The following is a 21,798-nucleotide window of genomic DNA, read 5'->3' on the forward strand; positions in this document are numbered from 1 at the left end:
GCCATAAAGTGAGACCAGTGAACGATAGTAACCTCTCAGTGATGCAGTGCAGGAGATCGTCGTGGCTTGTGGGACACTCGTGGATTTCTGCGGATCAGGAAGTATATCGGTTGTTTGTTATTTTCATATTTTTTCACAGATGACACTGGCTTCGGGGAACAAAGTGACAAGTAATGGTGAGTATGTACTCTGTTATATGTACTGTATGTCTATATGTATGTATTGTATGAATGTATGAATGTATTGTATGTAGTATGTATGTAGTATGTATGTTGTATGTCTGTAGCATGTTGTATGTATGTAGTATGTATGTAGTATGTACTATGTGTGTATGTTGTATGAATGTAGTATATATGTAGTATGTATTGTATGTAGTATGTATGTTGTATGTAGTTTGTATGTAGCATGTATGTTGTATGTATGTTGTATGTCTGTAGCATGTTGTATGTATGTTGTATGTATGTAGTAAGTATGTAGTATGTATGTTGTATGAATGTAGTATATATGTAGTATGTATGTAGTATGTATGTTGTATGAATGTAGTATATATGAAGTATGTATGTATGCTGTATGAATGTAGTATATATGTATGTTGTATGAATGTAGTATATATGTAGTATGTACTGTATGTAGTATGTATGTATGTTGTATGAATGTAGTATATATGTAGTATGTATGTAGTATGTATGTTGTATGAATGTAGTATATATGAAGTAAGTATGTAGTATGTATGTATGTTGTTTGAATGTTGTATGTATGTTTTTTTTGTTTTTTTTACATTCAACACATTTTGCGCGAAATTCCAAAACTGGGCTGGATAAAATTGTTGTCATCTTTACAAAACTGTAGGTAGCCAACTTTGTTTCAAGCAAGTGTTGCTCATTCAAGCTCTCCTGTGACAAATAACAGGTGTGGACAATATGAAAATCACACATGAAACCAGATAATAAGAGAAGTTGACTCAATCTTTGCATTGTGTGCCAGTGTGTGCCACACTAAGCATGGAGATCATAAAGAGCAGAAAAGAGCTATTTGAGGACCTGAGAACCAAAGTTGTTGAACAATAATAACAATCTGAAGGTTACAAGTCCATCTCCAGAGATCTTGATGTTTCTTTGTCCACAGTGTGCAACATAATCAAGAAGTCTACAACCTATGGCACTGTAGATAATCTCCCTGGACATGGATGGCAGAGAAACATTGATGAAACGTTGCAACACAGGATAGTCCGGATGGTGGATAAGCAGTCCCAATCAAGTTCCAAAGAAACTCGAACTGTCCTACAGGCTCAGGGTGCATCAGTGTCAGCGCAAACTATCCATCAACTTTTCAATGAATAACAAAAGATTTTGGGTCGCAATCTAGTGCTGGGTTTGTGTCCTAGATCGTGGGTCTTCCAGCGATAGAATGTGATAAAGAAACTTAGCACTCAACTTTTGAAGATAAGAAGTAAATTTAATGCAGTTAAACTGTAGTACAGAGTCCAGACGTTTCGGGCAAACAGTGACCTTCATCAACGTACTAATAATAGAAACAAAAATTGCGAATTATGTAAATAATAAAATCAAATAAAAATAAACATACTGATAAAGAGCATAAGATAAAGTGTGTGATCTTATACGTCCCACAGAGGGTAATAATCCCTCAAATCTTGCAACATCTCAAAAATAAAGTGATACACATCCGGTAACACTCCATAATGATATCAAGAGACAGCCATAATGATGCTACCGAATATAAAATTAGCGATACCTGTGTATATATGTGTCCACGCTGTCACCACGATCTACCCCAGCGTGGACACATATATACACAGATATCGCTAATTTTATATTCGGTAGCATCATTATGGATTACCCTTTAGGCTGTTAGAACTTGATCCGCTTTAGTAAAATGCAGGTACTATGATTAGGATGTAAATTGTCATTTTGGGCATGTATTATAATATGGATTTTCAGCGGTCTTACATATGACTACTTGGGTATTATATGCCATTTTTAGCACAAATTATTGGTCTATTTATTTGATAATGTAGTGATTTTTTTCTTGTCCATGTTTCCAGCGATTTTTCTGATAATTTGAGGCATCTATATGTGATTATATGATATATGAATTCTAATATGAATAAAATTGTTTACATTTTGTACTCTTCATTCCTTGTGCCATTTGGTTTTTTATCTGTGGCATTTAGTGTTACTTTATTATTGCACTGCATCAAACAGCAGTCGGGTAGGTCCTTTACCCTATTACTCCCTCCCCAAAACCAAGTCTGTTCTCTTGATGTCATTATGGAGTGTTATTGGATGTGTATCACTTTGTTTTTGAGATATTGCAAGTTTTGAGGGATTATTACCCTCTGTGTGACTTATAAGATCACACACACTTTCTCTTATGTTCTTTATCGGTAAGTTTATTTTCATTTGATTTCATTATTTACATCATTTGCAATTTTTGTTTCTATCTTTAGTACACTGAAGAAGGTTACTGTTTGACCGAAACGTCTGGACTCTGTACTATAATTTGACTGCGTTAAATTTACTTCTTATCTTCAAAAGTGTGTGCCAAGTTTCTTTATTGCAATATTTGGTTTGGGACCCTACTTGAGCACCACACCAGTAGTGCCACATTACATCACTGCTTCCAGCAATAGAATGACTCCAAACATACTTCATAAAGCACCAAGAAATGGATGGAAACAAAGCGCTGGAGAGTTCTGAAGTAGCCAGTAATGAGTCCAGATCTAAATCACATTGAACACCTGTGGAGAGATCTTAAAATTTCTCTTGGGAGATGGCACCCTTCAAACATGAGAGACCTAAAACAGTTTTCAAAAGAAGAATGGTCCAAAATTCCAGTTGAGAGATGTAAGAAGCTTGTTGATGGTTATACAAAGTGATTGCTTGCAGTTATTTATTCCAAAGGGTGTGCAACCAGATATTAAGCTGAGGGTGCCAACAATTTTCTCTGGCCCATGTTTGGGGTTTAGTGTGAAACTAAGTCCAATTTGCCTCTTTTTCCCTATGTTTTTGTGTTGTTCCAATACACACAAAGGAAATAAATATGTGTATTACAAAACAAGTGCAATTGCAATAATTTTCTGGGAGAAATACTTCCCTTTCTGGAACAATTTCAATGGTGCTAACACTTTTGGCCATGACTGTATATATAGCATAAGTGTTGTATTTCTGTATGCAGCAGAAGCAACCACATAATCACAGTTTAAAGGCCTTTAAGGGGACTAACAAATAAACTAAGAAGTAGTAAAAAAAATTTGAATCATTTCCTTTTGCCCCCACTAAAAATAAAGATATTAAAAAATGTGGTATCCCTGCATTCATAAAGGTCTGACCTTTCAAAATATAAAATTAGCCAACCAGATTGGTAAGCACAGTAAACAGAAAAAAAAAAAAACACAAAAATTGCAAGACTTTTTTGGTTTCTGAAAAAAATGCAATAAGAAGCAATCAAAATGTCATATATATCCCAAAATAGTATCAATAAAAATGCTGTCTCGACCTAAAAAAAAATTAAACCCTCACATAATCCCATTGATCCAAAAATAAAAAAATTATGTATCTCGAAAAATGGCGACAATCAAAAATATTTGGGATGGAAAACCAAAAAAATGATGGTCCTTGGAAGAAGAGGAGGAGTAAATGAAAATTTAAAATGGAAATTGTTTATATTGTGAAGGGGTTAAAGACTAAAGGCCAGAACTTTGCTGTTTAGTTATATTGACTTATTCTTAGTTTAGCTTTTCGTTTTATATTTTTATACCTGTATTTTATGCTACACAGTCTCAGGCCTCATTTACATATCAGTATTTTTGATCAGTGTTTTTAATCAGAATATGTATGTCAATACCAGGAATGTTTCAAATACACAGAACAGGTGTCAATCTTACAATTATATTTTTTCTCTGTAAGTTCCTTTGGCATACAAATACTGATGCACATGTGAATGAGACCTAATGCTGCTGTTTTATTTTGTTGATTAAACTTCACTAACATGAATTTCAAATTTATTGTAACTACCCTTTGTGCTTTTTTTCACTAAATTTACAATATTATGGTAGCTCCTCACCGTCTGCTTCTAAATAATGATATTGTTTGTTGTTCAAAATACAAAATAAATCAGCACAGTACATTATAACATCGTATAACATTATGAACCACATACAAGTACTATTTATGCAATTGCACACTGCATTACTGCCATAATAGGATACAGACTTAAAATATTCTAAAATATATATATTCTAAAATTGAGTTAAATATCTTGTAAAAATCCCCAAGTACCCCTGATTCTGCAGCTGTTTTCCGCTTGTCACTCTATTGCACAGATATTTAAATTTGATGCTTTTTGAGCACAGGATGTGAAATCTCTGCTTGCTCTCAGGGGGTGTGCTCTTTTATCCCTCCTCTCCAGATGCTGCCAATCGCGGCTCAGTAGCTAGTCCGACAGTCTCAGACACTGCTGAGCTGTCACTGACAGTGTTTGGGAGGGAGAGCTTAAAGCGAACCTGTCATCAGTTTTGGCCGATATAAGTTACGGTCACCGCCTTTCAGGGCTTATCTACAGCATTCTATAATGCCCAGGGGGCAGTGCGGTGCGATGGGTGTCGCAGGTCCAAGTCCAGCGCCTCCCATCTTCTTCAAATGCTGCCCTCCTGCTTGTTTCACAGGCTCCTGCATAGGTGTACTTCTCTGCCCTGTTGAGGGAAGAGCAAAGTACTGCAGTGCACAGGTACCGGGAAAGGTCAAAGAGGTCCAGCGCCTGCGCACTGCAGGAATTTGCTCTGTTTGCTCTGCCCTCAACAGGGCAGATATGTACGCCTGCGCAGGAGCGCAGAAGATGGGAAGCGCCGGACCAGCGACACCCATTGGCCCGGACTGCCCCCTGGGTGAGTATAGTAAAAGTTATTTTTCTTCTCATTCAGGTCAGATCGGGGGCTTATCTACAGCACTATAGAATGCTGTAGATAAGTCCTGAAAGCCAGTGGCCGCATCTTATATCGGCCAAAACTGCTGACAGGTTCCCATTAAAGCACACATCCCTGCAGAACACTGAAAAAACGCTCTGATGGACCACAAGCAGAGATTCCACATATAGGCATCCAAAAGCATGAAATATAAATATCTCTGCAACGGAGTCATGCAACACAAAACTGAAAACAATGGCAGAATCGGGGGAGCTCAGGCATTTTTACAAGGTATTTCACTCAATTAGTCAGAATTGTCATGAGCCAACCAAGAGTTTGTTTTGAAAATACCAGAACTGTCCCTACTGATCACAAAAGATTCCTACTCTGTGAGTGCATCCTGTTGTCACTGGTGCTAGTAGTAATTACTAGCTCAAGGGTAGAAGGCTTGGAAGAGGCTTTACAATTTTATATAATAAAAGGGTACACTGCTTTATCACATATTGTATATGCTTTATGTACTTTTTCAAGAAAGTTCTCATATTACAAGATCATACTGTAAAATACCTAGTGTTAAAAGATTATATTTACCAGAATGCAAATCTGTAAAGTAAATTTGTCATGAGATTCATGCTGCCCAAAACACAGACAACATAAATCAGATACTGGCTCTATTATTGCAGCCATGTGTGTCAGGTACTATGTGTTTTAGATGAGTAGTTCAAGGCAGATCCCTGACAGTTTCTAGTCTCCTTGATCCCTTAAAGCAGGGTTCCCCAACTCCTGTCCTCAAGGTCCACCAACAGATCATGTTTTCAGGATTTCCTTTGTGTTGCACAGGTGAAGCAATTTGTCATGGTCACATGAGACTGGACACACCGCCTCCAGCAGGGCGAATTTATATGACATGCGTGACCCTGGATACACCGCCTCCAGCAGAGCGAATTTAAATAATAGAACGTGCAGCCGGATACACCACCTCAAGCAGGCGAGTATCAGTATTACACGTATGTCTGGATACACCGCCTCCAGCAGGACGAATTTCAGAATAAAGGGGAAAACCAGAAAAACAATTACAATGGTGGCCCTGCGATAGGGAACGGGGATGTGGAGACCTCCTGCACTACCCTGAGTCAGTGTCTCTACACTCCTAACGATCCCTAGGCCGGTTCCGCACCGGGCGCCGATCAGGATACCTGAAATCCCTAGCTCGCCCTGAACCAATCCCTTACTAGTGAAGTGGACGGTGCAGAAACTAATCCCACCACTGCACTAAAACACACATTGAGGAAAGTGACAAACAGGGAAACACCACTTAGCTTTGCTCTGTTGCTAATGCTCCAAGCAACAGAGTCCGACACCTGAGTGCATCTTTTCCTCCAACTGGATCCAACACCTGAGTGCAGCTTTACAGCAACAGAGTCCAGCATCCGAGTGCAGCTTTCCAGCAACAGAGTCCAGCATCCGAGAGCAGCTTTCCAACAACAGAGTCCAGCATCTGAGTGCAGCTCTCTTCCAGCAACAGAGTCCAGCATCTGAGTGCAGCTTTCACCATAGCTGCCACTCCACCAAGCTTTGCAAGAACTCCTCGCTGACACCATAGCTGCCACTCCACCAAGCTTTGCAAGAACTCTTCGCTGACACCATAGCTGCTACTCCACCATGCTTTACAAGAATTCCTTGCTGACACCATAGCTGCCACTCCACCAAGCTTTGCAAGAACTCCACCCTGACACCATAGCTGCAACTCCTCCAAGCTTTGCAAGAACTCGCTGACACCATAGCTGCCACTCCAGGATTCTGACTGGGCTGCCCGGGACTTTTCTCAAGCTCCTTCCTTCACCAAGGATGGTTGGAAAACACCAATATCACCAACAGTGATTGCAACCACCTGACACTCTTTTATAGGTAAGAGCCAGCAATCACACCTGCTTCATAATCACGTGCACTAAACTAAAGTAACAGAGTGCAATGACCCTAACGGCCACCGGGGGCAAAACTAGAACTGAAACCACACAGTGCAATGACCCTAATGGCCACCGGGGGCAAAAACTAACTTTAAGCACACAGCTTAAGGAAAAAAAAGGTTACAAGTGCTTTTATCTGTCATGATCCAGCATGGATCATGACAGTACCCTCCCTTAATGAGGGGCCTCTGGACCCTCAAGACCGCTCCTCATCAAGGAACCACCTACAGAGGGGACGCCCAGATCCAGAGTTCACCCCTGCAACTACCTGCACGTCAGGTTGATGACAAACGAGCACCGCTGGTATTTGCAATGTATGTTCTGGAGGCACCACACATCTCCGAAGCGCCGACCTGGGGAACGAGTTGTGTATGTGTATGTTTGGGGGTAACTCGAGCTGGTAAGACTCCGCAACACACTTCCACTGAATGTTTTTTAGTGGCCACCCATACATGCTCGTTCACCCACAGGTCCGGACCTAAACGTTTATTGCCACACATTCGTTTGTCACAATTCGGTGAACTCTTTCTGGGATTGACAACAGAGGCGTCCCCCTGTGTCACCACACTCACACCCCTGCAATTCACCACGGGGTACACCAAACAGTGTTTTACCCCCACATATGGGGTATCAGCCTACTCAGGACAAATTGCAAAACAACTTTTGGGGTCCTATTTCTCCTGTTGCCCTTAGGAAAATAAAAAATTGGGGCAAAAATATCATTTTTGTGAGAAAAAAATGATTTTTTTTTCACGCCTCGGCGTTATAAACTTCTGTGAAGCACTGGATGAGTTCAAAGTGCTCACCACACACCTAGATAAGTTCCTTAGGGGGTTTAGTTTCCAAAATGGTGTCATTTGTGGGGAGTTTCCACTGTTTAGGTACATTAGGGGCTCTCCAAAGGCAACATGACACCCGCAGACCAATTCCATCAAAGTCTGCATTCCAAAACGTCACTACTTCCCTTCCAAGCCCCGACGTGGGCCTATACAGTAGTTTTCTCCCACATATGCGGTATCAGGGTACTCAGGACAAATTGGACAACAACTTTTGGGGTCCATTTTCTCCTGGCACCCTTGGAAAAATAAAAAAATTGGGGACTAAATGATCATGTTTGTGGAAAAAATAAGATTTTTTTATTTTCACGCCCGGGCATTATAAACTTCTGTGAAGCCCTTGGGGGTTCAAATTGCTCACCACACATCTAGATAAGTTCCTTAGGGGGTCTAGTTTCCAAAATGGTGTAATTTGTTGGGAGTTTCCACTGTTTAGGTACATCAGGGGCTCTCCAAAGGCAACATGACACCCGCCGACCATTCCATCAAAGTCTGCATTACAAAACGTCACTACTTCCCTTCCGAGCCCCGACGTGTGCCCATACAGTAGTTTTCTCCCAAATATGGGGTATTCGTGTACTCAGGACAAATTGGACAACAACTTTTGGGGTCCATTTTCTCCTGGTACCCTTGGGAAAATAAAAAAATGGGGACTAAATGATCATGTTTGTGGAAAAAATACGATTTTTTTATTTTCACACCCGGGCGTTATAAACTTCTGTGAAGCACTGGGGGAGTTCAAAGTGCCCACCACACATCTACATAAGTTCCTTAGGGTGTCTAGTTTCCAAAATGGGGTCAACTGGGGGATTCCACTGTTTAGGTACATCAGGGGCTTTCCAAACGCGACATGGTGTCCGATCTCAATTCCAGCCAAAAAAGTCAAATGGCGCTGCTTCCCTTCCGAGCTCTGCCATGCACCCAAATAGTGGTTTACCCCCACATATGGGGTATCAGCGTACTCAGGACAAATTGCACAATAACTTTTAGGGTCCTGTTACCCTTGGGAAAATAAAAAGGGGGTAAAAAGATCATTTTTGTGGAAAAAATATGATTTTTTTAATTGTACCGCTGTACGTTATAAACTTCTGTGAAGCCCTTGTGGGTTCAAAGTTCTCACCACATATCTAGATAAGTTCCTTGGGGGGTTTAGTTTTCAAAATGGGGTCACTTGTGGGGGGTTTCCACTGTTTAGGTACATCAGGGGCTCTCCAAACGTGACATGGCTTCCGATCAGAATTCCAGCCAATTTTGCATTGAAAAAGTCAAACGGCGCTCCTTCCCTTCTGAGCTCTGCCATGCGCCGAAACAGTGGTTCCCCCCACATATCAGGTATCAGCGTACTCAGGACAAATTGCACAATAACTTTTCCAGTCCAATTTCTCCTTTTACCCTTGGTAAAATAAAAAAAAATTGAACCTGAATTATTTTTTTTGTGAAAAAAAGATAAATGTTCATTTTTTTTTAAATATTCACAAAATTCCTGTGAAGCACCTGAAGGGTTAATAAACTTCTTGAATGTGGTTTTGAGCACCTTGAATGGTGCAGTTTTTAGAATGGTGTCACTTTTTGGTATTTTCTATCATATAGACCCCTCAAAGTGTGATGTGGTCCATAAAAATAAAATGGTGTTGTAAAAATGAGAAATCGCTGGTCAACTTTTAACCCTTATAACTTCCTAACAAAAAAAATTTTGGTTCCAAAATTGTGCTGATGTAAAGTAAACATGTGGGAAATGTTACTTATTAAGTTTTTTGTGTGCCATATCTCTGTGATTTAAGAGCATAAAAATTCAAAGTTGGAAAATTGCGAAATTTTCAAAATTTTTGCCAAATTTCTGTTTTTTTCACAAATAAACGTAAGTCATATGAATTAAATTTTACCACTAACATGAAGTACAATATGTCACAAGAAAACAATGTCAGAATCACCGGGATCCATGGAAGCGTTTCAGAGTTATTACCTCATAAAGGGACAGTGGTCAGAATTGTAAAAATTGGCCAGGTCATGAATGTGCAAACCACCCTTGGGGGTGAAGGGGTTAAGCACACAGCTTAAGGAAAAAAAAAAGGTTACTAGTGCTTTTATCTGTCATTATCCAGCATGGATCATGACACAATTATCATCTGAGCAATACTAAGGAAATCCTGAAAACATGATCTGTTGGTGGGCCTTGAGGACTGGAGTTGGGGAACCCTGCAGTCTAAGGCTTAGACTGATAGCCCTCTCCCTACATACACACATAGAAAGAGACCTGTCAGTCTGTGAGAATGTAGAGTGGAGAAGTTGCCTTGGATCACATCAAATTAGTAATCCAAGATGCAGAGCCCTTTGTCAGATTTTTAAAATATGTCTTCTCTGAAACATTTCAGCAATTCAGAATAAAATATACACGGCTGCAATAATGTAGCCAGTGATCATTCATATTGCTCATAGTTCAAGCAGCATAAATCTCGTGGTAAGTTCCCTTCAACTACTGATGTAAATATTGAAATTTAGCTGACAAAGAACATGTATTCTATAATGATGTCCTTGCCATCTAGCTTCTGATTGTAATACTGAAGTTAATGCCAGAATATTACAGGCAATGCCATATATTATTGACAAGCCATACCAAACAGACTTTCTAGCCTCTTATAAATAACTGTCCAGAGAAATATATTGGATACTTCAGAAACACTAATGTTCATTGTGTTTATTTAGCCAACAAAATTAAAAAGACCTTCCATGGCTAAACAGTTCTCATATAAATAACTGGCTCATTCCCAAGGAGGTCAATATTTCTTGAACAAGTGGATCTTTTCTTTGTATTCTAGGTCAAGAGTTCACAGTCATTTTGGACCAAAGGCCGCATTGCTAGATTATACTACTCCCTAGGGCCACTATAAAATTTAAAGCCCTCATATACGTTAGATTAAAATCAGCTGAACTTGTTGATTTTGGCACTATCAGTCTAATGTGTATGGGGCCTGACTATCCCTCAACAGATGATATTGGGTGAGAAAAGATTATTGCTTGCGGATTTTCAATGGGCAATCTTTTTGTTCTCCCTGGAGATAAGCCACAACCAGAGCCACATTTATGGCAAGGGAGGGGCACACAGAATGGAATTGAGGGTCACAGGTTGCTAACCCCTGCTCTAGAATGAGGCATTTATGCATTTTAGGATAATTTAATGTTTACCTTTTCTTTTTAAAGGATGGTAGGAGACAGCTGGTTAGCTGGGACATGGACACAACGTGGGTTGATTTCATACAGTTCTACATACAAATAGGAGGGGAAACTTCTTCATGTAATAAAGCAGATAGTAGGGAAGAAGGAGTGTTACTTCAGTACAGTAACAACGGAGGTATAAATTGGCATCTGCTAGCGGAAATGTATTTCTCTGACTTCACAAAACCGAAGTAAGTACCAATGTTTTCGTTCTCATTTATGAATTAAGAATTGTGATATGACATTCAGATGATTCCTTTCGTGATCATGTTGGTTTTTTTTTTGTTTGTTTCTTTTTTTTAATTTTCCATTAGTTAATTTGGCATGATATGTGGTTTCTGAAGTAAATAACATGAGAAATGGCTTCTACGTGATGTGTCATCTTTATATACCAAATGAATATTTCCGTCTGAATACTGTTGGATAAATTTAGCTCCTGGTATGGTTATGTAAAATATTTGCACATCTTTTATATTCTACCAGGTTTGTATATCTTGAGCTTCCAAGTGCAGCAAAAACACCATGTACCCGTTTCCGCTGGTGGCAACCTGTCTTCTCAGGAGAAGGATATGACCAGTGGGCTATTGATGATGTTATCATATTGTCAGAAAACCAAAAACAAATTATACCTATTGCTTATCCGACCTTACCGCAAGTAAGTCCTTATTATATCTTAACTGCTGAGTGCACACAGAATTTTATATGTAAGAATAGGTTCACCTTAACGTAGTGCTCTCCGCTGAGCATTATGTAGAGGTTTCTGACAAGGTTCCTAAGAAATGTATTCCAACTGGAAGTCCGACAGAGCCATTCCCGGCTTAAATTAATTTGACTGAGTCACTCTGGACACAGTCTGGCCTCCGTCATGGCAATATTCGTCTTTTTCAAATATGTTGTTAACCACATTTTTATTCTGTGTCCACAGTGACTCTTGTAGCTTCATTTAAGTGCATGGCTCTGTAAGGGATCCCATTGGAATACATTTTTCATGAATTCCGATAGAAACTTCAACATAATGGTCAGTGAAGAGCATTGAATTAATGTGAACCTAGCCTTATGCTTTTTCATGTTAGGTTACACCATTATAAATATCTGGATACCTTATGTACAGTATATCACAAAAGTGACTGCACCCCTCACATTTTGTTTTATTTTATTATATCTTTTTATGGGACAACATTGAAGATATGACACTTGGATACAATGTAAAGTAGTCAGTGTACAGCTTGTATAACACTGTAAATCTGTAAATTTGGTGTGCCCTCTAAATAACTCAACACACAGCCATTAATGTCTAAACCTCTGGCAACAAAAGTGAGTACACCTCTAAGAGAAAATGGTCAAATTGTGCCGAATTAACCATTTTCCCCCTCCGTTGTCATGTGACTCATTAGTGTTACAATATCTCAGGTGTGAATAGTGAGCAGGTGTGTTAAATTTGGTGTTATTGCTCTCACAATCTCATACTAGTCAATGGAGTTGAACATGACACCTTACGGCAAAGAGCTCTCTGAGGATCTGAAAAAAAGAAGATTGCAAAACACCTTGAAACTGATCTGCAGCACGGTGGCCAAGACCATACAGCGGTTTAACAAGACAGAATCCACTTAGAACTGACCTCACCATGGTCAAACAAAGAAGTTGCATGCACGTGCTCAACGTCATAGCCAGAGGTTGTCTTTTCAAAATAAACATGAGTGCTGCCAGTATTGCTGCAGAGGTAAAAGGGAGGTCAACCTGTCAGTGCTCAGAACATATGTCGCACACTGCATCAAATTGGTATGCATGGATGTTGTTCCAGAAGGAAGCCTCTTCTAAAGATGATGCACAAGAAAGCCTGCATACAATTTGCTGAAGACAAGCAGACCAAGGACAAGGATTACTGAAATCATGTCCAGTGGTCTGATGATACCAAGATAAACTTATTTGGTTCAGGTGATGTAAACCGTGTGTGGCGGCAACCAGGTGAGGAGTACAAAGACAAGTGTGTCTTGCCTACAGTAATGGGCATGTGGCCCATGGTGATGGGAGTGTCATGGTTTGGGGTATGAGTGCTGCCGGCTGTGGAGAGCTACAGTTCATTGAGGGAACCATGAATCCCATCATCTACTGTGAAATATTGAAGCAGAGCATGATCCCCTCCCTTCGGAAACAGGGCCGCATGGCAGTTTTCCAACATGATAACGACCCCAAACACAACTCCAAAAAAACCATGGCCTTGCTAAAGAAACTAAGGGTAAAGGTTCTGGACTGGCCAAGCATGTCTACAGACCTAAATCCTATTGACCATCTCTGGGACATCCTCTAACGGAATGTGGAGGAGCACAAGGTCTCTAACAACCACCAGTTCTGTGATGTCATTATGAAGGAGCGGAAGAAGATTCCAGCGGCAGCTTGTGAAGCTCTAGCAAACTCCATGCCCAAGAGAGTTAAGGCAGCGCTTGAAAATAATGGTAGCCACACAAAATATTGACACTTTGGACACAATTTTGTCATTTTCACTTAGAAGTGTACTTACTTTTGTTGCCAGTAGTTTAGACATTAATGGCTGTGTTAAGCTATTTTGAGGACACACCAAATTTACACTGTTATACAAACTGCACACTGACTATTTGACACTGTATCAAAGTGTCATATCTTAAGTGTTATCCCATGAAAAGATATAATAAAGTATTTACTAAAATGTTAGGGGTGTACTCATTTTTGTGACAGGCTGTACACGTACAGCATATGGCCATTGTTTACTTAGAAAGAAAAACTCAAAACAGTGCTATGTAACCACTTTATTAATTAATTTGGGTTTTTTTTAAATAACTTTTCCTCCATTTTCGTTTTTGATTATTGGGCTATGTTCATAATATAAGATTTTATGGGTCTGTGTGTCTTGTCCATGATTTATTTCTGAATATCTAGTTAGACTCAACCCACCTTTAAAGCATCACTCCAGCAGTTTTGTTTAATGCAGAGCTGGAGTGGAGCTACTAATCTATGATCCTTGCCCCTAGTTTTATACTTACCAGCCACGGCCTTCAACTTTTAATCAGCGCCACTCTGGTCAATCTCCAGCAGTTTGTGACCATCTGAATCGCTCCAGTGTTTGCTGCGTGATCTGGAAGTCATAAATCAATGTAAGTCTATTAGAGCCAGAACGAGGCTCTGATAGATTTACACTGACAGCTTGAGACCGTTGCCTCTGACTTCTGGTCACAAGGTGGTGGTCGGGACCTGAGTGGTGCCAGGAAAAACTGAAGACAGTGGCTGGTAATTATAAGGCTAGGGTCAGGGAGCTTAGTAATATCACTCCAGCTGTGAAATAAATAAACCCACTGGAATGGGGCTTTAATGAAATATCAAGAAAGTAACTATTAAAGGGAACCTGTCACCAAAAATAATTCTGTTAACCTGCAGATATGGAGTTAATCTGCAGGTTAACAGCTTTATTATGCTGCCCGGTGCCTGCACACAGATGACTGCAACAGGGAGAAAATGATTTTTATTCTCCCTCCAGCATTCAGTATTCAGTCATAGGGGAGTGGGTGGTGCCGGTTGAATCACCGCTCTGAGTATACAGAGCAGACGCTATAACCACGCCCCCGGCTGTGACTGACACTTGCTCTGCATTGCGACTGGCTATCAGTCAGGGCCATGGGCATGGTTACAACGGTGTCTTTGTATTCTTAGAGTGGTGACTGAATCTGCGTTGGCACCGCCCCCATGACTGAATAACGAATGCTGGCGGAGAGAATAAAGATAATTTTCTCCCCGCTGCATTAGGCTGCATGCAGGCACTGGGCAGCATAATAACGCTGTTAACCTGCAGATTAAGCACATATCTGAAGATTAACATCATTAGTTCCCTTTAAAGCAGTTTTGCATGGACCACTCCTGATCATTGTACTGTTTAAATAGGCATCGACCAGCTACCAAACAAACAATTGTTCATCACCTGATCGCATCTTCTATGCAGCCGAAAAGATAATTGTTGCTGGTAGAACATCCACTGCTTACACAGAGAAATGTCCTACTGACAATTTGCAAATGCTATAGGACCAAACAATTAGGCTGTGTCTCACGATGAGCTTTTGATGACTTTTTAATGCAACATATTTCCGCTGGATCAAAATTACAGTGTCTTACAGTTAGAACAAAGTGGATGGGATTTATAGAGATCTCCTGCCCATGGTGCTCTTTTTAAACTCAGTGTTAACTGACCTGCGGTGTGGGTTTCAATTCTGCAATATGTCAATTTCTCTTGCGAGTACTCTGAATTTTATGTACTGATTTTTTCCCATAGACTTGCGTTAGGCTGGTTAAACACTAGCATTTTTTAGCGCTGCGCTTCGTGCGCATCCATGCGCATTCGTCCTGCGCCCCTATCTTTAACATGGGGAAGCATGGTCTAGCGTATGCACGCGTTCGTGTGCATTTTTGTGCGCATGCGTTTTTTTGTAGTGTGCGTCTAGGCGCGCCAGACACAACCTGTTGCATTTTTGGTCCGTCCGAGCTGTCTCAAAAAAACGCATGCGCACGCTTGCGCGTGGAATGTGCAAAAAAAAAAATCACATTACAGTCTATGGGAACGCAGGCGTGCGCATGGACATGCGCACACCTGCATTTAAAATCCCATGCGTTTTAAGAGTTAACATGGCTAGAAACTGGTTAAAACGCATGCGCCTAAAAAAGCAAACACATACAAAACGCATGATGCATTTTTTGTATGTGATTCTATTGTGCACAAAGCGCAGCTCTAGAAAACGCTAGTTTGAAACTAGCCTTAGATGCAGAAAAATCGCAGGAAAAAATGCACATGCATTTTTAGTGCATTTTTATGGCAGAAACACAATAAAAACCCATGTAAACCACATATGAATGCATCAATTAAAGTTTTGTCAAAGCCAAATACCAGGAAATATGAAAAACAAAAGCAGCTTTGTTTAAAACATGACACACCAACAAGAGACAAAAAACGCAGGGTCAAAAACACAATAAAAATGCATGTAAAAAGCAAGTAAGCTACTTAACTTAACAGGTGCAGAAATGGTGCAGAAATTCTGGAACATCAAAAACTCACCAAATCTTCTACACAGGAACATGGACTTATAGTAACCATGGTTCGGCCATATACAGTTTGCATTGGCCCGTGTACAAGAACTTTTAACCCCTTAACGTTTGCTGATATGCCTTTTAATGGCAGCAGTTAAGGGTACTTATGCCTCAGCACCGCACTTTAACGGCGCTGAGAAATAAGTGTTTAGCGCCCCCCAGAGTCAGATTATCTCCAGGATCTTAGCTACTGAGGTTAGCTGAGACCCCAGAGAACATGATTTGGGTCAGTTTTTACCGACCCCAGTGTTGCGATCACCGTTATTCACAGAATAATGGTGACCGCAAAAAAAGTCTGATTTCCCATTTCCCCCCGATTACCTCACGATACCTCCAGTGTCCCTGGACCCTCCTGCATCGCCCCCGGCCACCGGTGTCTTATTCCGGAAAGAAAAAGGCGGACACCCGCCGAGATCTGCCGGTCACCACCTGTCAACAATAGGAAATTTTTCCTATTGGTTCATTTTGATCACTGTGATAGACCCTATCACAGTGATAAAAATACAAAAAATAGTAAATCAAATCCCTCTTTATCACCTCCTTAGTTAGGTAAAAATAATAAAATTAAAAAAGTGTTTATTTCCATTTTTCCGTTAGGGTTAGGGTTGGGCTAAAATTAGGGTTGGGCTAAAGTTAGAGTTGGGCTAAAGTTAGAATTGGGTTAAAGTTAGGGTTGGACTAAGGTTAGGGTTAGGCTAAAGTTAGAGTTGGGGCTAGGGTTAGGGTTGGGCTAAAGTTAGGGTTGGTTAGGGTTGTGGCTATGGTTGGGATTACAGTTAGGGTTGAGATTAAGGTTAGGGGTGTGTCAGGGTTAGGTTTGTGGTTAGGGTTAGGGTTGGGATTAGGGTTAGGGGTGTGTTGGGGTTAGGGTTGGAGTTAGAATTTGGGGGTTCCACTGTTTAGGTATATCAGGGGGTCTCCAAACACAACATGGCACCACCATTGATTCCAGCCAATTTTGCTTTCAAAAAGTCAAACTGTGCTCCCTCCCTTCTGAGCCTTGCCATGTGCCCATTGGCTTTCCCCCACATACGGTGTTTTGGAGTACTCAGGAGAAATTGTATAACAAATTTTGTGGTCCATTTTCTCCTGATAACCTTGTGAAAATAAAAAAAATTTGGTTCCAAAGTAAAGTTTTGGTGAAAAAAGTAAAATGTTAATTTTTTCCTTCTACGTTGCTTTAGTTCTCATGAAGCACCTGAAGGGTTAATAAACTTCTTGAATGTGGTTTTGCGCACTTTGAGGGGCACAGTTTTTAGAATGGTGTCACCCCACAAACTCACTTCAAATGTGAGGTAGTTCCTAAAAAAAATGGTTTTGTAAATTTGGTTGGAAAAATGAGAAATCACTGGTCAACTTTTAACCCTTATAACATTCTAACAAAAAATATTATGTTTCCAAAATTGTGCTGATGTAAAGTAGACAAGTGTGAAATGTTATTTATTAACTATTTTGTGTGACACCAATCTCTGATTTAAGGGTATAAAAATTCAAAATTTTAAAATTGCAAAGCTTTCAAATTTTTTGCCAAATTTCCATTTTTTTCATAAATAAACGCAAGTTATATCGAAGAAATGTTACCACTAACATGAAGTACAATATGTCATGAAAAAACTTTCTCAGAATCAGTGGGATATGTTGAAACGTTCTAGAGCTATAACCTCATAAACTGACAGTGGTCAGAATTGTAAAAAATTGGCTTGTCATTAAGTACCAAATTTGCTCTGTCAATAATGGGTTAAATGACTCGTCATGGCTTCAATCAGCACTTATTATGATCAGAAATCTGCCTGCCTGTAAGAATCTGAATTCTTACAAATTCATTAAAATTCATACAAATTCTTATAAAATGAGTGTATGTAAGTGTATATGTGTGTATGTATCAGCCACGCTCACTCCGCACAGCAACCAATCACTAAGCATCTTTCAGAGCCGTTAAAAAGGAGCTGAGCTGTGATTGGTTGCTATGAGCAACAGTTTTCCTTGTAGACAGTTGTGGTAACTGAGGCCTATTATTCTTATAATTTTTACGGTGTTATCGTCCTGTAAAGCTGGAAATAACACAATTTATTACCATGCCTACACAAACCACCCTCTGACACAGACTGCAGGGGGAGCCCAGTATCACACAGGATAGGATTAGATACACAGCTCAGCAAAAAGTATCACACAGGATAGGATTAGATACACAGCCCAGTATCAGACAGGATAGGATTAGATACACAGCTCAGCAGACAGTATCAAACGGGATATGAATAAATACATGGCTCAGCAGATAGTATCACACAGGATAGGATTAGATACACAGCTCAGCAGACAGTATCACACAATATAGGATTAGATACACATCTCAGCAGACAGTATCACAGGATAGGATTAGATACATGGTTCAGCAGACAGTAACACACAGGATTGGATTAGATTCACTGCTCAGCAGTCAGTATCACACAGGATAGGATTAGATACACAGCTCAGCAGACTGTATCAGGATCGGATTAGATGCACAGCTCAGCAGACAGTAACACACAGGATAGGATTAGATACATGGCTCAGCAGACAGTATCACACAGGATAGGATTAGATACACAGCTCAGCAGTCAGTATCACACAGAATAGGATTAGATACACAGCTCAGCAGTCAGTATCACACAGGATAGGATTAGATACACGGCTCAGCAGACAGTATCACGCAGGATAGGATTCAATACATGGTTCAGCAGTCAGTATCACACAGGATAGGATTAGATACACAGGTCAGCAGACAATAACACACAGGAAAGGATTAGATATACCTCTCAGCAGACAGTATCACACAGGAGAGGATTAGATAGACGGCTCAGCAGTCAGTACCACACAGGATAGCATTAGATACATGGCTCAGCAGTCAGTATCACACAGGATAGGATTAGATACACGGCTCAGCAGACAGTGTCACACAGGATAGGGTTAGATACACAGCTCAGCAGACAGTGTCACACAGGATAGGATTAGATATACAGCTCAGCAGACTGTATCACACAAGAGAAGATTAGATACATGGCTCAGCAGACTGTATCACACATGATAGGATTAGTTACACGGTTCAGCCAACAGTATCACACAGGATAGTATAAGATACACGGCTCAGCAGACAGTATCACACAAGATAAGATTAGATACACAGCTCAGCAACAGGATTTGCCAAAGGAGAGGACCTTTTCATTCCAAAAAAAATTCCACTCATTCCATCTGATTTGCCTTTTGATTTTAAATGCCTCCAGTTTCCACTTCAACTGACATTTGCAATGTCCATTAACAAGGCTCAGGGACACAGGGACAGTCCTTGAAAGTAGTAGGGATGGATTTGCAATCTCCATGCTTTTCTCATGGTCAACTTTACGTGGCCTGTTCAAGAGTTGGAACTGCCAAAAATCTGTTCATCTTTGCACCGAAAGGAAAAACCAAAAATGTTGCTTATCAAAAGGCTCTTGAATGAGTTGAAAACAAATACTATCAATACTTAGGTAATCGTTTAGTTAATTTGTGTTGCAAATCTGTAGTGTTGAATATATGATGTGAAATGTTTTTATGTGCAATGTAATCATTATAATTTGTTATAACTAACCACAGTTAATTACTATGCCCAGGCAACGCCGGGCTCTTCAGCTAGTCCTTTATAACAAGGAAAACCTAAATAAAAGTAAAACAAAAATCAGCATATTTTAGCAGTAGAGATGATTTTTAGTAACAAAGTTTTACTGATAGTATATTAATTTTTCTGCCTAAATTACAGTATTACAGCATATATTATTTCAACATTTCTATTCTTGTATATACAGTATTTTTTATATATTGTTCTGTATCAGTAATAAATATAAAATATATTCATATTATCCTTGCATTTTCTTCCCATTTAGAATTTTTATGAAAAGCCTGCTTTTGACTATCCAATGAATCAGCTGAGTGTTTGGCTAATGATGGCTAATGAAGGGATGGTTAAAAATGAAAGTTTCTGCTCTATTACCCCCTCTGCTATGATATTTGGAAAATCAGATGGTGATCGATTTGCTGTTACTCGAGATCTAACTTTAAAACCTGGATATGTATTGCAGTTCAAGGTATTTCAGTTTTCCCTTTTAATGGATTTAATAGTAAAGTGTTGCACAAACACATTTTAAAATTTAATTTCTTTTTTTCATTTTCTTCATTTTTTCTTTATTTTTGGAGCACTTCAAAGCTTATTCTGTCCACTAAAAATATTCAGCAATAGTCCTATCTTAAAAAAGCTATGACTGTTGCTGTGTAAATCCAGGTCTTGTAAAAAGGGCTGTGGAGTTGGAGTCTTGGCTAGTTTCAGGTGGAGTTGGAGTCAGTACATTTATATCGTCTGTTATTAATATTGTATAAATAATGTATTATTTCTTTTAGGAATTTAGAAAACTTTAGGTATGATAATAAAAACATATTCTATATCTATCAATGTAAGGCCCCTATCTATTAAAAAAACATGACATAACTAGGAAATTCTAGCAGCGATAAAAATCAGTTATCACCTCTCCTGTATTTTCTCTTGCTTTTGTCCTTTATGCCAGGTATCTTTGTGCTGCTTCAAGTTAGTTTAACTGTCTGGATCTGTGCTGCACAAGCTCCATAATGAAGTTCCTTCTCTATAGACCAGACAAAGAAGTTCACTAGTGGACATAACTGCAATCGTCCTGAGAAACCCTGATATTACCACTTTACTTCAGTAAATGTGTTAGTATTAATCATTGGGCATTTATTAATGGAATTAGTCTAGAGAAACCGAGAAGTCAGAGTCAAAACTTTGGCTTACTGACTCCACAGCTCTGCTTGTCCAGAGTCTATTGTCATTCACAATGGTCCAGAAGCTGTGCAGTTCTTTGTAGTTCTTTGTGTTAGCTGCCTCATTATCCACTGAAAACTGTTTCCCATCATTTTTTTTTTTACAATTTTTCTAAATAGGTATTGGCTTACCTTCTTCTCTGCATGCAAATTGTAAATCCCCCTATATGCTTTAAATTAATGTTAGCTGAACCAGCCAATACTGATGCATTCAGTTGACAGTATAATGTGTTTCAGAGACCTGGATTGAGAAAATATCAATTTGGCTTGTGCAATTTCAGGCTAACGATCATATTGACTCGCTGAAGTAAGTTGTCACCAGACATGTTTGGCGACAGCTCTTTCATAGGGAACATAGAGAAGAGTGCTCGGCTGAACAATTGCTACTATTTATGGGGAAGTCAGCCAAAATGACTGGTGGCTGAATGATCAGCTGAACTTACTTAGCAGAAAACCATCTAGTGCAGACCTGGGCAAAGTGAGGCCCGCGGGCCACATCTGGCCCTCTGGCTGTCTCAGTCCGGCCCGTGGACCGAAACAGCCGTGGGGCTGGAAATCTGAAGTCCACCGGCCGCACCGTGCCTGCTCGCTCGCTTTCTCCCTAGGCGCAGAAAGCATTGATGGAGGAGGGGCCTCCGGCCACTTCCTCCACCAATCAGCATGTGAAACAGCTGACGCGATGACGTCATTTCATCGCGTCAGCTGTGTACTGCCGGAGAGAATGAGTGCATCGGAGGCAGCAACAGAAGCAGGGTGCCTGGGAACGGGACCGAGGTGAGTATGTGGTGTTTTTTTTTTTATGTGTATGAACATGGGGATTCATTGGGGGTGAACATGGGGATTCTATAGAGGTGAACATGGGAATTCTATAGACGTGAACATGGGGATTCTATGGACGTGAACATGGGGATTCTAT

General features: G+C 40.0%; 1 protein-coding gene across 3 annotated transcripts in view; it reads left to right on the top strand.

The window, feature by feature from the left end:
- Positions 1–21,798, top strand: part of RELN (reelin) — a 1,162,997-nt gene that overhangs the window by 912,190 nt on the left and 229,009 nt on the right. For all 3 annotated transcript variants that reach the window (XM_073573631.1, XM_073573629.1, XM_073573630.1), the window contains exons 25-27: positions 10,923–11,128; positions 11,421–11,592; positions 19,937–20,137. In XM_073573631.1, the coding sequence (XP_073429732.1) occupies positions 10,923–11,128; positions 11,421–11,592; positions 19,937–20,137 (579 nt within the window). The remainder of the gene's footprint in view (positions 1–10,922; positions 11,129–11,420; positions 11,593–19,936; positions 20,138–21,798) is intronic.

Source organism: Dendrobates tinctorius, unplaced genomic scaffold (genome assembly GCF_039654945.1).
Source record: "Dendrobates tinctorius isolate UK_male_01 unplaced genomic scaffold, ASM3965494v1 ptg000035l, whole genome shotgun sequence".
NCBI lineage: Eukaryota > Metazoa > Chordata > Amphibia > Anura > Dendrobatidae > Dendrobates > Dendrobates tinctorius.